Consider the following 14012-nt stretch of genomic DNA (forward strand, 5'->3'; position numbering starts at 1 on the left):
TGATTTCCGGCACAGGCAGCTCCTTCTGACTCTGGGCAAGTCACTTAACCCTCCATTGCCTGCCGCATTGAGCCTGCCATGAGTGAGAAAAAGCGCGGGGTACAAATGTAACAAAAATAAAATAAAAAATATTGTCCACGATGACACCTAGATCTTTTTCTTAGGTGGTGACTTCTAATGTGGATCCCAACATCAAGTAACTATGATTCGGAATATTCTTCCCAATGTCCATCAGTTTGCGTTTATCCACTTCAATTTCATCTGCCATTTGGATGTCCAGTCTTCCCATCTGCTAATGCCCTCCTGAATTTTCACACAGTCCACAAGTGATTTAACAACTTTGAATAGTTTTGCGCTATCTGAAAATGTAATTACCTCACTATATCGTTCCCACTTCCAGACCTGTTATTAATCCATCCCCACCCCCAACCATATCATAAGAACCAGTCACATGAACCAAGGAAGAAAATTTATGGTGTCAATTTCTCAGTGATGTTTTATTGCATCCTTTTTATTCATGTCAACCACAAAACTTTTGGAATCTGACTTTCTACTCTAATTATTATGTTTTCTGAATGATTCGGCCCATGGTGCTGTTGATCGGTCTCACAGACTGCGATGATGGACCTCTGCGAAGGCATCTTCTGTTACTCATCTAAAGGACAAAACCAGATAGAAACTATCCATTCATTCAACTCCTTTTAATACAATTCCTCAGCCCAGAATGGGCTCAGGGCAGTGAACAATGCAATTATTCATTAATCATCTACTGATAAAAAAAACATTTATAAGGAGGTAATATTCAGTCCTTAGGGGTCAACGGGCTAAACTAACACTGGATAACTGGACACCGAACAATATTTAGACCAATGCCTAATTACATCAGCAAGTAAAGTTAGCTGGTTAGTGGACTGAGTATCACCTCTAAGTGTTGGCTTTTCCCAACGTTTGCCCCCAGACCGAATGGCTGGTTAGCAGTGACATTCACTGAAACGTTCCCTCTGCCTGGTTAAGTGCTGCTGAATTTCGGCAGCTGGTCAACTCAGTGTGGATTGGCCAGGCAGCAACCTCTCCTGCTTAGTTAAACCTTCAACTCCAAAGTAATCCAGACTAACCATCAATAACATTTATTAATTGGCAGCATAACCAGATTACGTAAGTCTAAAAAAAGCATCTGTGATAAGGCAAGTCATGACTAATGTCCTAAAATAAAGGGAATCCTGTACTAACTTAGGGGTCCTTTTACAAAGGGGGCTGAAAATGGCTTTCAGTAGGTGTAGGTGATCCATTTTTTAGCGCGCCTGTAAAAAGGCCTCTTTTTTTATTGTCGAAAATGGACGCGTGGCAAAATCAAAATTGCTGCGCGTCCATTTTGTGTCTGAGACCTTACCGCCATCCATAGACCTAGCGGTAAAGAATCTGGGCAGTAATGACCTACGCGCATCAAATGCCACTTGGCGTGCGTCCGTTACATGCGCCAGAAAATAAAAATTACTTTTCAGACGCGTGTAGTGGAAACAAGCTACAAACATTTCTAAATCCTCACTACCCAAGCTGCAAAGGTCTTAAATACAAATCAATCTACGCATCCAGTTTCTCCTACATAAGCACACAATTATGGAATGCATTACCAAAAGCCTTGAAAACGACGTATAACTATCTAAACTTCCGGAAATCACTAAAGACTAACCTGTTCCAAAAGGTATACCCTCATAGGCGCCCGGTATAAGAGGCTTGGGGAGGCCTCCCCAGCCCAACCGCTGCCCCCATCCCATGAGCTGCAGACTTCCCCGCTCCCCAGTCGCCAATCATCTCCCGTCTCTGCCCTCAGCTGCCCGATAGCCCTCGTTCCCTTCCTGCCCTTGCCCTACCTTTAAATATTGTAATTTTTCTGGAGCGGGCAGCGCCAGCATTGCAAGCAGCAGCAGGCTCCAGCCTTCCCTCGCATGGCCCTGCCCTCTTCTGACATATTTCCTGTTTCCGTGAGGGCAGAACCATGCGAGGGAAGGCTGGAGCCTGCTGCTGCTTGCAATGCTGGTGCTGCCTGCTCGAGAAAAATTACAATATTTAAAGGTAGGCAAGGGCAGGAAGGGAACGAGGGCTATGAGCTGAGGGCTGACGTGAGATGATTGACGACAGGGGGGAGCGGGGGAGCGGGGGATTGGGGGGGCTGGAAGAAGGCAGGAAATGGCTGGCAGAAGGGAGATGGTTGACATGGGCTGCTGGATGGAGGGGAGGGGAGGGAAGGGCAGGGGGGAGCGGAGGGTTGCTGGACATGGGAGGATAGCGGGGAGGGAAGGAAAGAGGAGGGTTGCTGGACATGGGTGGATGGAGGGGAGAGGAGGGTTGCTGGACATGGGTGGAGGGGAGGGGAGAGGAGGGTTGCTGAACATGGGTGGATGGAGGGGAGAGGAGGGTTGCTAGACATGGTGGATGGAGGGGCGTGCAGGGGAGAGGAGAGTTGCTGGACATGGGTGGATGGAGGGGAGAGGAGGGTTGCTGGACATGGGTGGATGGAGGGGAGAGGAGGATTGCTGGACATGGGTAGATGGAGGGAAGGGGAGAGGAGGGTTGCTAGACATGGTGGATGGAGGGGAGTGCAGGGAAGAGGAGGGTTTCTGGACATGAGTGGATGGAGGGGAGGGGAGGAGGGTTGCTGGACATGGATGGAGGGGAGAGAAGAGTGAGGAAGGAGATGAGATGAGGGAAAAGGAAGAGAGAAAAACTGCAAATGGATGAAGAAAATAGGCAGAAGCTGGATCCACTGAACAGTCAAGTCTGCGGAGGACCCAGCTTTTACTTACGGATGTAGGATAAGAAATGAAGAAGAAAGGCAGAAAGTAAAGAAATAAATGGAAAGGAAGCCCTGGAAACGGAGTTAAGAGGACAGATAGCAGCAGAATCAGATACTGGGCCAGCATGATCAGAAAAACAAAGTCACCAGACAACAAAGGTAGAAAAGATCATTTTATTTTCATTATAGTGTTTGGAATATGTCCACTTTCAGAATTAGGTGCTCAACATTAAAAGTTCATATTTCTTTACTTATTTATGGCATTTTATCTCACATTAAACATGAATTAGGGTGTTCTGTGGCTCTACATGTATCATGATATTATGATCCCTTGTTTCACATTGTTGACGGTCTACATTTTCCGTATGGGTGGTATATTGGTGTATTAGGTTCTGCCCAGTGTAATATTTATGGTACAGTAAGGTTCTGAGTGTGTTTTTGCACAAAGTTGTGCATAGTGTTTTGCAGTTGAGCGATTGTGGTTAGTATATGCTTTGAGCAACCACTTTATTCTTTGACATATGATACATATCTAATATCTAAATTTAATAAAAGGTATTAATTGTGACTTATTTTTATTTATTTTTTCTGTGTGTTATCAGACAATTATGGATTTAAGCTCCACCCCCAACCCTGCCCCCTTTAGCCTCCCCAAACAGTTGGGCCACCGACCGCCTATGCATACCCTACCGACCCAGCTTAAATGCCTGAACTCAGCTACACAACAAAACTCAAGTACGTAATGGACATTACTCAACTCTTCCGTTGGTTGTACGACTCCCTAATGTGACAATGCTACGTGAACTCCATCCTATCACAACATCACCTTGTATTTGTTCACCGGAGACTTCAAAGCTTCTCCGGGACTATGTAAGCCACATTGAGCCTGCAAATAGGTGGGAAAATGTGGGATACAAATGTAACAAATAATAAATAAATAAATAAATAAATAAAATTGAAAATACCACAAGGGCTATGTGGTAACAGGCAGTAACTCCAATTTGACATATGTTTGGTGCGTGTTGGTGCCTACGCAGCTTAGTAAAAGGGGCCCTATAAGTCTTACGGTAATTTATTGCATAAGATAGGGGCAGAAAGTCTAAATGGCCTTGAAATGGGCCTATAACTGTGGGCTGAAACATGCCTCATGTTCAGGGATTTTATCAGTTTGAAGATATACTTTTGAGGGATTCTGTACAGGGGACAAGGGGGCTATATCCATTCTGTTTTTAGTATAAAATCTCTCCTCCTTTTCCCCTAACCCATACGGAAAATCTCCATCTCTTGCAGAACCCCTGCTCAGGACAAACTGTTAAAAAGATTTGCCGTATCCCAGAGCCTAATCTTGCAACCACAGACCAGGAGAAAAGCGGCTGCATTTCAGGCTGTGTCCTCCTCCCATTCCTCCTCTCCTCCTCCCCTCCTCCTCCTCTCCTCCTCCCCTCCACCTCCCCCTCCTCTTTTAGCATTTGAGCTGCATTTCAGGCTGTGTCCTCCTCCCCCTCCTCCTCCTCTCCTCCTCTCCCTCCTCTTTTTGCATTAGAGCTGCATTTCAGGCTGTGTCCTCTTCCCCCTCCACTTCCCCTCCTTCCCCTCCTCTTCTTCCCCTCCTCTCCTCCTCCTCCTCCCCTCCTCCCCTTCCTCCTCCCCCCTCCTCCTCCTCCCCTCCTCCCCCCCTTCTCCCCCTCCTCTCCTCCTCCTCCCCTCCTCCTCCCTTCCTCCCCCTCCCCCTCCTCCTCCTCCCCTCCTTCCTCTCCTCTCCTCTTCCCCTCCACCTCCCCCTCCTCTTTTAGCATTTGAGCTGCATTTCAGGCTGTGTCCTCCTCCCCCTCCTCCTCCTCCCCTCCTCCTCCTCTCCTCCTCCTCCCCCTCCCCCTCCTCCTCCCGTCCTCCTCCTCTTCCCCCCTCCCCCCTCCTTTCCTCCTCCTCCTTCTCCTTTTCGTCTTTCAGCATTTGAGGATGGCTGAAGTATTTGAACCACATGGCTCTAAGTTATGCTACACAGTTCAAATACTTCAGTCCACCTGGAGTGCTGGAGGAGGAGTCCGTTTGCCAGACATGCAGCCAGTTTACTCCTCTTCCTCAGATTAGGCTCTGGGGTAAAACAAAAATATTTGAAATTGTGTGTCCCATAGGCAGGGTCAGTTTTTGACATGTTGGGGCCCAGGGCAGAAATTAAGGATGGGTCCCCCGATCCTGTCTCCTCCCTCCCCAGATCTCCAAACCTGCTATTGCTACTACCACACGGTCTGGGCATCTCTTTCCCTTCTTCTCACCATGGTCTGTCTGCCTTCTTCTCCTCACCCTCCTGGTCTTCTTTAAAATTTATTTCCCTTCTCAGATGGGCCCTGAAACTTTCCCTCTGCCGTCATCTACCCAGGCGGAAATAGAAGTTGCATCAGAGAGGGGCAGATCACGGTAGAGAAAAAGCATCTGGGCAGTTGCATGCAGCTTGTGAGGATAGATACACTGAGGCCTCTCTGAGAAGGAAAAGTGATTTTTTATTATTTTTTTATTTTTTATTATTATTTTTTAAATTTTTTATTTATGAATTTTAAATTACATTCATGTAGTAACATAAACATAGAGGAATTCAGAAATATCAAAACTAAACCTATCATGAGAAAAAACATATTAATTTTTGTCCACAATTAGATCCAAGCTCTAAGTAAATTAACTTCAAATAAATTTAAAGAAAGAATAAAGAAAAAAGAAACGGAAGGGTTACCTCAAAAGAAGCAGCCAATACATAGTATATCACAACAAAAAAGTCTTATTCTACTCCTTAGTCAAGATAAGTTCTAATAATTTACTAGGCTCAAAGGACATAAAATTCAAGGAATTTAACGAGACAACACATCTACAGGGATACATGAGAAGAAAGGTTCCACCTATATTAAGCAATCTTGATTTGAATTGTAAAAATTCCTTCCTTCTCTTTTGTGTATCCTTCGATAGGTCCGGAAACATTTGAATTCTTGCTCCTAGAAAATTATCTTTGATGTGACTGAAAAACAGTTTACGTATATTGTTACGATCCAGTTCAAGCGCAAACGTCACTATCATAGTGGTCCTTTCTGTTATAACCTCCAGTGACGTCTCAAGGAATTCAGTTAAATTTAAATTTGGTAAAACAGAATTTTCTACATTTCGTGTACCAGAAATATACTGAATCCTAGTAATAGGCGGAGCATTCTCCGGAGGAATATGCAAAACATCCTTAAGATATCTTTTAAACATTTCTAACGGAGGTATCAATGGAGATTTGGGAAAATTTAAAAGTCTTAAGTTGTTTCTCCTTATCTGATTTTCAAGGTATTCAATCTTCCGGGTTTGAATATTTTTAACCTTAGACACAGAGGAAGAAAAGTTTTTGAAAGTTTGTATATCATTTTCAAGTACCTCTATTTTACTACTACTAACAAACATTTCTAAAGCGCTACTAGGGTTACGCAGCGCTGTACAATTCAAACATAGAAGGACAGTCCCTGCTCAAAGAGCTTACAATCTAAAAGACAAGAGAACAATCTAAAGACAAGTGAACAATCTAGAGGACGAGTGAACAGTTAATCTGATAGGGTGGATGGATTGGGGCATTTTATATTTCTCGAGCGGTTAGGCGCCGAAGGCAGCATTGAAGAGGTGAGTTTTAAGCAGAGATTTGAAGATGGGTAGGGAGGGGGCATGGCGTATGGGTAAAGGAAGATTGTTCCAGGCATAGGGTGAGGCAAGGCAGAATGAGCGGAGCCTGGAGTTGGCAGTGGTGGAGAAGGGTACTGAGAGAAGGGCTTTGTCCTGTGAGCGGAGGTTGCGGGCGGGAACATAGGGGGAGATGAGGGTGGAGAGGTAGTGAGGAGCCGCAGACTGAGTGGATTTGAAGGTAAGGAGGAGGAGCTTGAATTGTATGCGATATCTGATCGGAAGCCAATGAAGTGATTTAAGGAGAGGGGTGATATGAGTATATCGGTTTTGGCGGAATATAAGACTTGCAGCAGCGTTCTGAACTGATTGAAGGGGGGATAGATGGCCGAGTGGGAGGCCGGTGAGGAGTAAGTTGCAGTAATCAAGGCGAGAGGTAATGAGAGCATGGACGAGAGTTCTGGTGGTATGCTCGGAGAGGAAAGGGCGAATTTTGCTGATGTTGAAGAGGAAGAAGCGACAGGTCTTGGCAGTCTGTTGGATATGCGCAGAGAAGGAGAGGGAGGAGTCGAAGATGACTCCGAGGTTGCGGGCAGATGGGACGGGGAGGATGAGGGTGTTATTTTAGTTGCGTGAGTCTCGAGCTGGGCAGAGAAAGTTTCCTGAGTTTGCTTGATTTCAGCCACATCTGCTGAAGAGTAGCATTCAGACCCTGTATTGCGTCCCATAAAATATCAAGGGTTACTACAGCTGGTCTTTGTCCACCGAGAACTCCAGAGAGATTCTCCTGTGCCTGAGAGGAAAGGGAATGTACATCCTGTCCTTGCGCTGTTCCCATAGGTGAAGAAGTTGCTACGGGGCCTCCTCCTGCAGCAGCTGGGAGTCCTCCACTATCGGGTGCACAAAACTGCTGCTCCACCGAAGCTATCTCTTCTCTGGGTCTCGGGGGGGGGGGGGGGCTGTAATCGGGAGAGGACTTAATTTAACTCCCTCAATGCTATGTTCCCATTGTTTTTCCAGGTTTACCGTAGCATTCGTTGAGGCCCCCGGCGCTCGGGTCACCATCTCGTCTAGAGTTGCCTGTCTCATGGTGGAGGACTCGGAATGGCTCGTGGAGGTGAGCACATTGATTTTTGCTTTCTTTTTCCCCATAACCAGCTTAGGGAAAGCACCACGTTTAAGGAACCAAATTAGCGATCAGGAGACACTAGAGAGCACGTCCGTTCCAAATGCCATCTTGGATCCCCCAGGAAAAGTGATTTTTAAAGAAAGGAGGAGGAGACAGACTGTGGTGGGGAGAAGGGGAAGAGATGCCTGGACTGTGGGGACCCCTGGAACAGTGAGGCCCAGGGCAGCTGCCCTCTTTGCCCTTCCCCTTAACACCAGCCCTGCCCACAGGAGAGGGGGCTATGTCATGTGGGTTAGGAGAAGACAGGATAAGTTCTAGGAGAGGAGGGGAAAATTAGACAAGTATGCACCTGGGGGATTGCTGTGGGTAGGTAGAGAGTAAGGAACAGGAATGGGTGTGCTTTTGGGGGGTTGGGCTCTGTCTGGATAGGGACAAGAATGGGATGGATGTGTGCCTTCTGGCTGTTGGACTGTATGGGTATATGGGGGATAGGAGGTGTATGCTTTGGGGAGGGGGGAGGGCGGGGGAACATTCCGAGCTCAAAGTATATGCAGAAAGAACTGGGGGAGCACCACAGCAGGATTTAGCAGAAGGTATGGGGGGTGATTCCACCCTCCCTCAGATTTTCGGGTGGTATTGCACAATCTGGTTTTGACAAGGTCGGACTACTGCAATAACTTGTTTATGGGATTGCCCTCCTGTTTGTGGAGATAATACAATGTGCTGCTGTAAGATTAATCATATTAGCTTAGGCAGTTAGCTTAGCATGGTTTTAAAAAGGCCTGGACTGCTTCCTAAAGGAAAAGTCCATAGACCATTCTTAAATTGATGATGTTAGTTAAAAAAAATTGAATGGGAAGGTTCTGGATTTTTTGCTATGTATGTGCCAGGGAGGGTGGGTGGGAAAGGAGGGGGGATTTGAGAGGGGGTGAGCTAGAGGGTTGATGAAGATAACAGAGATAGTTCTATTAGATAGTTCTATTAGAGATAGTTCTATTAGTAAATCACCGGGACCTGATGGTATTCATCCCAGAGTATTAATAGAACTAAAAAATGAACTTGCGGAGCTACTGTTAGAAATATGCAATCTGTCCCTAAAATCGAGTGTAATACCGGAAGACTGGAGGGTAGCCAATGTTACTCCGATTTTTAAGAAAGGTTCCAGAGGAGATCCGGGAAATTATAGACCGGTGAGTCTGACGTCGGTGCCGGGCAAGATGGTGGAGGCTATTATTAAGAATAAAATTGCAGAGCATATACAAAAACATGGACTGATGAGACAAAGTCAGCACGGATTTAGTGAAGGGAAGTCTTGCCTCACCAATCTAATGCATTTTTTTGAGGGGGTAAGCAAACATGTGGACAATGGGGAGCCGGTTGATATTGTATATCTGGATTTTCAGAAGGCGTTTGACAAAGTGCCGCACGAAAGACTCCTGAAGAAATTGCAGAGTCATGGAATCGGAGGTAGGGTATTATTATGGATTAAGAACTGGTTGAAAGATAGGAAGCAGAGAGTAGGATTGCGTGGCCAGTATTCTCAGTGGAGGAGGGTAGTTAGTGGGGTCCCGCAGGGGTCTGTGCTGGGTCCGTTGCTTTTTAATGTATTTATAAATGACCTAGAGATGGGAATAACTAGTGAGGTAATTAAATTCGCCGATGACACAAAATTATTCAGGGTCGTCAAGTCGCAGGAGGAATGTGAACGATTACAGGAGGACCTTGCGAGACTGGGAGAATGGGCGTGCAAGTGGCAGATGAAGTTCAATGTTGACAAGTGCAAAGTGATGCATGTGGGTAAGAGGAACCCGAATTATAGCTACGTCTTGCAAGGTTCCGCGTTAGGAGTTACGGATCAAGAAAGGGATCTGGGTGTCGTCGTCGATGATACGCTGAAACCTTCTGCTCAGTGTGCTGCTGCGGCTAGGAAAGCGAATAGAATGTTGGGTGTTATTAGGAAGGGTATGGAGTCCAGGTGTGCGGATGTTATAATGCCGTTGTATCGCTCCATGGTGCGACCGCACCTGGAGTATTGTGTTCAGTACTGGTCTCCGTATCTCAAAAAAGATATAGTAGAATTGGAAAAGGTACAGCGAAGGGCGACGAAAATGATAGTGGGGATGGGACGACTTTCCTATGAAGAGAGGCTGAGAAGGCTAGGGCTTTTCAGCTTGGAGAAGAGACGGCTGAGGGGAGATATGATAGAAGTGTATAAAATAATGAGTGGAATGGATCGGGTGGATGTGAAGCGACTGTTCACGCTATCCAAAAATACTAGGACTAGAGGGCATGAGTTGAAGCTACAGTGTGGTAAATTTAAAACGAATCGGAGAAAATTTTTCTTCACCCAACGTGTAATTAGACTCTGGAATTCATTACCGGAGAACGTGGTACGGGCGGTTAGCTTGACGGAGTTTAAAAAGGGGTTAGATAGATTCCTAAAGGACAAGTCCATAGACCGCTATTAAATGGACTTGGAAAAATTCCGCATTTTTAGGTATAACTTGTCTGGAATGTTTTTACGTTTGGGGAGCGTGCCAGGTGCCCTTGACCTGGATTGGCCACTGTCGGTGACAGGATGCTGGGCTAGATGGACCTTTGGTCTTTCCCAGTATGGCACTACTTATGTACTTATGTACTTATGTACTATTAGGGTTTGCGATGTAACGGTGTGAGAAATAGCTACGGTTGAGCAAATGGAGAACTTCGGGATATGTGTGCTGAGATGGGTCTGAGAAAGAGTGGGTTAGAAAGAGACACCTGAGGCAGGGAATTTTACATTAAAAAATGCTGAATTTTTACTGAATTTTCAAAACTGTGTTCAAAATTCCCTAGCTATATTAATTTTTGCAGTTTCCCCAGGAGTAGAGACAGAAACATGTTAACTGCACTAAGATGTTTTTCTTGCATTCATTTTCCTTGCTGATTCTTACATTCTTGGATTTGCTGAGGATGAAGGTTCTTATTCTTGCAACACACATTCAGTTATTTAAAATTTTCATTTGTTTTCTCTTTCAGGGTTTGAACAAGTTGGTTTTTAGTGATTTTTGCATATTTACATTGTGTTTCTGTGCTTTATTTTGCTCTAAAGCAAGGAGCTTCCTGCAGGGGTCATGGAAATTTGTTCTTATAGATTGAATTTTGCACGTGACCCATTCCCACCAGTCTCCTTGAGAACTTCCAAGGTTTTTACCCAATTCTAAGGTCTAATCTTCGATTCTATTAGGTTTTCTTTAGAGAACTCACCCTACTACCCCTCACTGTAAGGCTGAAATCTCCATCTTGGGCATAACAAACAAACCGTTCCACTGCTTTCCTTCCCTCTGTTTACTCTACTACTACTACTTAACATTTCTAAAGCGCTACTAGGGTTACGCAGCGCTGTACAATTTCACAAAGAAGGATAGTCCCTGCTCAAAGGAGCTTACAATCTAAAGGACAAAAAATGTGCAATCAATCAATTTGGGGCAGTCTAGATTTCTTGAATAGGGGTATAATGGTTAGGTGCGAAAAGCGACATTGAAGAGGTGGGCTTTGAGTAAGGATTTGAAGATGGGCAGGGAGGGGGCTTGGCGTATGGGCTCAGGAAGTTTATTCCAAGCATAGGGTGAGGTGAGGCAGAATGAGCGGAGCCTGGACTTGGCAGTGGTGGAGAAGGGTACTGAGAGGAGGGATTTGTCCTGTGAGCGGAGGTTTCGGGCAGCCATCTAAGCACTCAGGGGTCCTCTTACGAAACCGCGTAAGCGTCTATGCGTGCCCAACGTTACTGCCCAACTACGCGCATCTGAAAAATAATTTGTTATTTTCGGGCATGCATAACGGACACGCGCCAAGTGGCATTTGGCCTGCCTGGGGGGAAGGCCGACAGTCGCTCAAAAGAGCATGGTTCGGGACAAGGTATCTTTCAAAGATATCACCATAACAGGGAAGATAGAGTATCCTGATAGTGAGGTTGCAAAAGAGATTGTAGTAGATCGGGTATCTTTAAATAACAATAAAAATCAGACAAAAGATTGCCAATTAATACTGTCAAGTACTAAGCATGATGTACTTAGGAACAACAAACATAGTTTGAAATGTCTATATGCGAATGCCAGGAGCCTAAGAAATAAGATGGGGGAGTTGGAATATATTGCACTAAATGAAAAATTAGATATAATAGGCATCTCTGAGACCTGGTGGAAGGAGGATAACCAGTGGGACACTGTCATACCGGGGTACAAATTATATCGTAGTGATAGGGTGAATCGGATTGGTGGAGGGGTAGCATTGTATATTAACGAGAGCCTTGAATCAAATAGATTGAAAATTCTGCAGGAAACAAAACACTCCTTGGAATCACTGTGGATTGAAATTCCATGTGCAAAGGGGAAAAGGATAGTGATAGGAGTGTACTACCGTCCACCTGGCCAGGACGAACAGACGGATGCGGAAATGTTAAAGGAAATCAGGGACGCAAACAAACTGGGCAACACAATAATAATGGGGGATTTCAATTACCCGCATATAGACTGGGTTAATGTAACATCTGTACACGCAAGGGACATAAGATTTCTTGATGAAATCAAGGACAGCTTCATGGAACAGCTAGTTCAGGAGCCGACAAGAGAAGGAAAAATACTAGACTTAGTCCTTAGTGGTGCTCATGATCTAGTGCAGGGGGTAACGATACGAGGGCCGCTTGATAACAGTGATCATAATATGATCGGTTTTGATATTGGCATTGAAGGAAGTGAAACTAGGAAATCAAGTACGCTAGCGTTTAACTATAGAAAAGGTGATTACGACAAAATGAGAAAAATGGTGAAAAAAAGACTGAAAGGAGCAGCTCGCAGAGTAAAAAACTTGCATCAGGCGTGGATGCTGTTTAAAAACACCATCCTGGAGGTTAAGGACAAATATATTCCACGTATTAGAAAAAAGGGAAAAAAGACTAAACGTCAGCCGGCGTGGCTAAACAGTAAGATAAAGGAAATCATTAGAGCCAAAAAACAATCCTTCAGAAAGTGGAGAAGAGAACCAACTGAAAGTAACAGGATAGATCATAAGGAATGCCAAGCCAAATGCAAAGCGGAGATAAGGAGGGCAAAAAAGGACTTTGAGAAGAAATTAGCGTTGGAAGCAAAAATACATAGTAAAAATTTTTTTAGATACATTAAAAGCAGGAAACCGGCCAAAGAGTCGGTTGGGCCGCTGGACGAAAATGGTGTTAAAGGGGCGATCAAGGAGGACAAAGCCGTAGCGGAGAAATTAAATGAATTCTTTGCTTCGGTCTTCACCGAGGAGGATTTGGGGGGGACACCGGTGCCGGAAAGAATATTTGAAGCGGGGGAGTCGGAGAAACTAAACAAATTCTCTGTAACCTTGGAGGATGTAATGGGTCAGTTCAGCAAGCTGAAGAGTAGTAAATCACCGGGACCTGATGGTATTCATCCCAGAGTATTAATAGAACTAAAAAATGAACTTGCGGAGCTACTGTTAGAAATATGCAATCTGTCCCTAAAATCGAGTGTAGTACCGGAAGACTGGAGGGTAGCCAATGTTACTTACTCCGATTTTTAAGAAGGGTTCCAGAGGAGATCCGGGAAATTATAGACCGGTGAGTCTGACGTCGGTGCCGGGCAAGATGGTGGAGGCTATTATTAAGAATAAAATTGCAGAGCATATACAAAAACATGGACTGATGAGACAAAGTCAGCACGGATTTAGTGAAGGGAAGTCTTGCCTCACCAATCTAATGCATTTTTTGAGGGGGTAAGCAAACATGTGGACAATGGGGAGCCGGTTGACATTGTATATCTGGATTTCAGAAGGCGTTTGACAAAGTGCCGCACGAAAGACTCCTGAAGAAATTGCAGAGTCATGGAATCGGAGGTAGGGTATTATTATGGATTAAGAACTGGTTGAAAGATAGGAAGCAGAGAGTAGGATTGCGTGGCCAGTATTCTCAGTGGAGGAGGGTAGTTAGTGGGGTCCCACAGGGGTCTGTGCTGGGTCCGTTGCTTTTTAATGTATTTATAAATGACCTAGAGATGGGAATAACTAGTGAGGTAATTAAATTCGCCGATGACACAAAATTATTCAGGGTCGTCAAGTCGCAGGAGGAATGTGAACGATTACAGGAGGACCTTGCGAGACTGGGAGAATGGGCGTGCAAGTGGCAGATGAAGTTCAATGTTGACAAGTGCAAAGTGATGCATGTGGGTAAGAGGAACCCGAATTATAGCTACGTCTTGCAAGGTTCCGCGTTAGGAGTTACGGATCAAGAAAGGGATCTGGGTGTCGTCGTCGATGATACGCTGAAACCTTCTGCTCAGTGTGCTGCTGCGGCTAGGAAAGCGAATAGAATGTTGGGTGTTATTAGGAAGGGTATGGAGTCCAGGTGTGCGGATGTTATAATGCCGTTGTATCGCTCCATGGTGCGACCGCACCTGGAGTATTGTGTTCAGT

At 45.2% G+C, this 14012-nt stretch overlaps 1 protein-coding gene across 1 annotated transcript in view; it reads right to left on the minus strand.

Moving 5' to 3' along the window:
• Window positions 1-491: 491 nt before the first annotated feature.
• LOC115458582 overlaps window positions 492-14012 on the minus strand; it is a 59244-nt gene continuing 45723 nt past the window's right edge. Inside the window, 1 exon segment of the mRNA XM_030188461.1 lies at window positions 492-655. Within this exon segment, the coding sequence (XP_030044321.1) occupies window positions 648-655 (8 nt within the window). The 3' untranslated portion in view covers window positions 492-647.

Source organism: Microcaecilia unicolor, unplaced genomic scaffold, assembly GCF_901765095.1.
Source record: "Microcaecilia unicolor unplaced genomic scaffold, aMicUni1.1, whole genome shotgun sequence".
In the NCBI taxonomy this organism is placed as follows: Eukaryota; Metazoa; Chordata; class Amphibia; order Gymnophiona; family Siphonopidae; genus Microcaecilia; species Microcaecilia unicolor.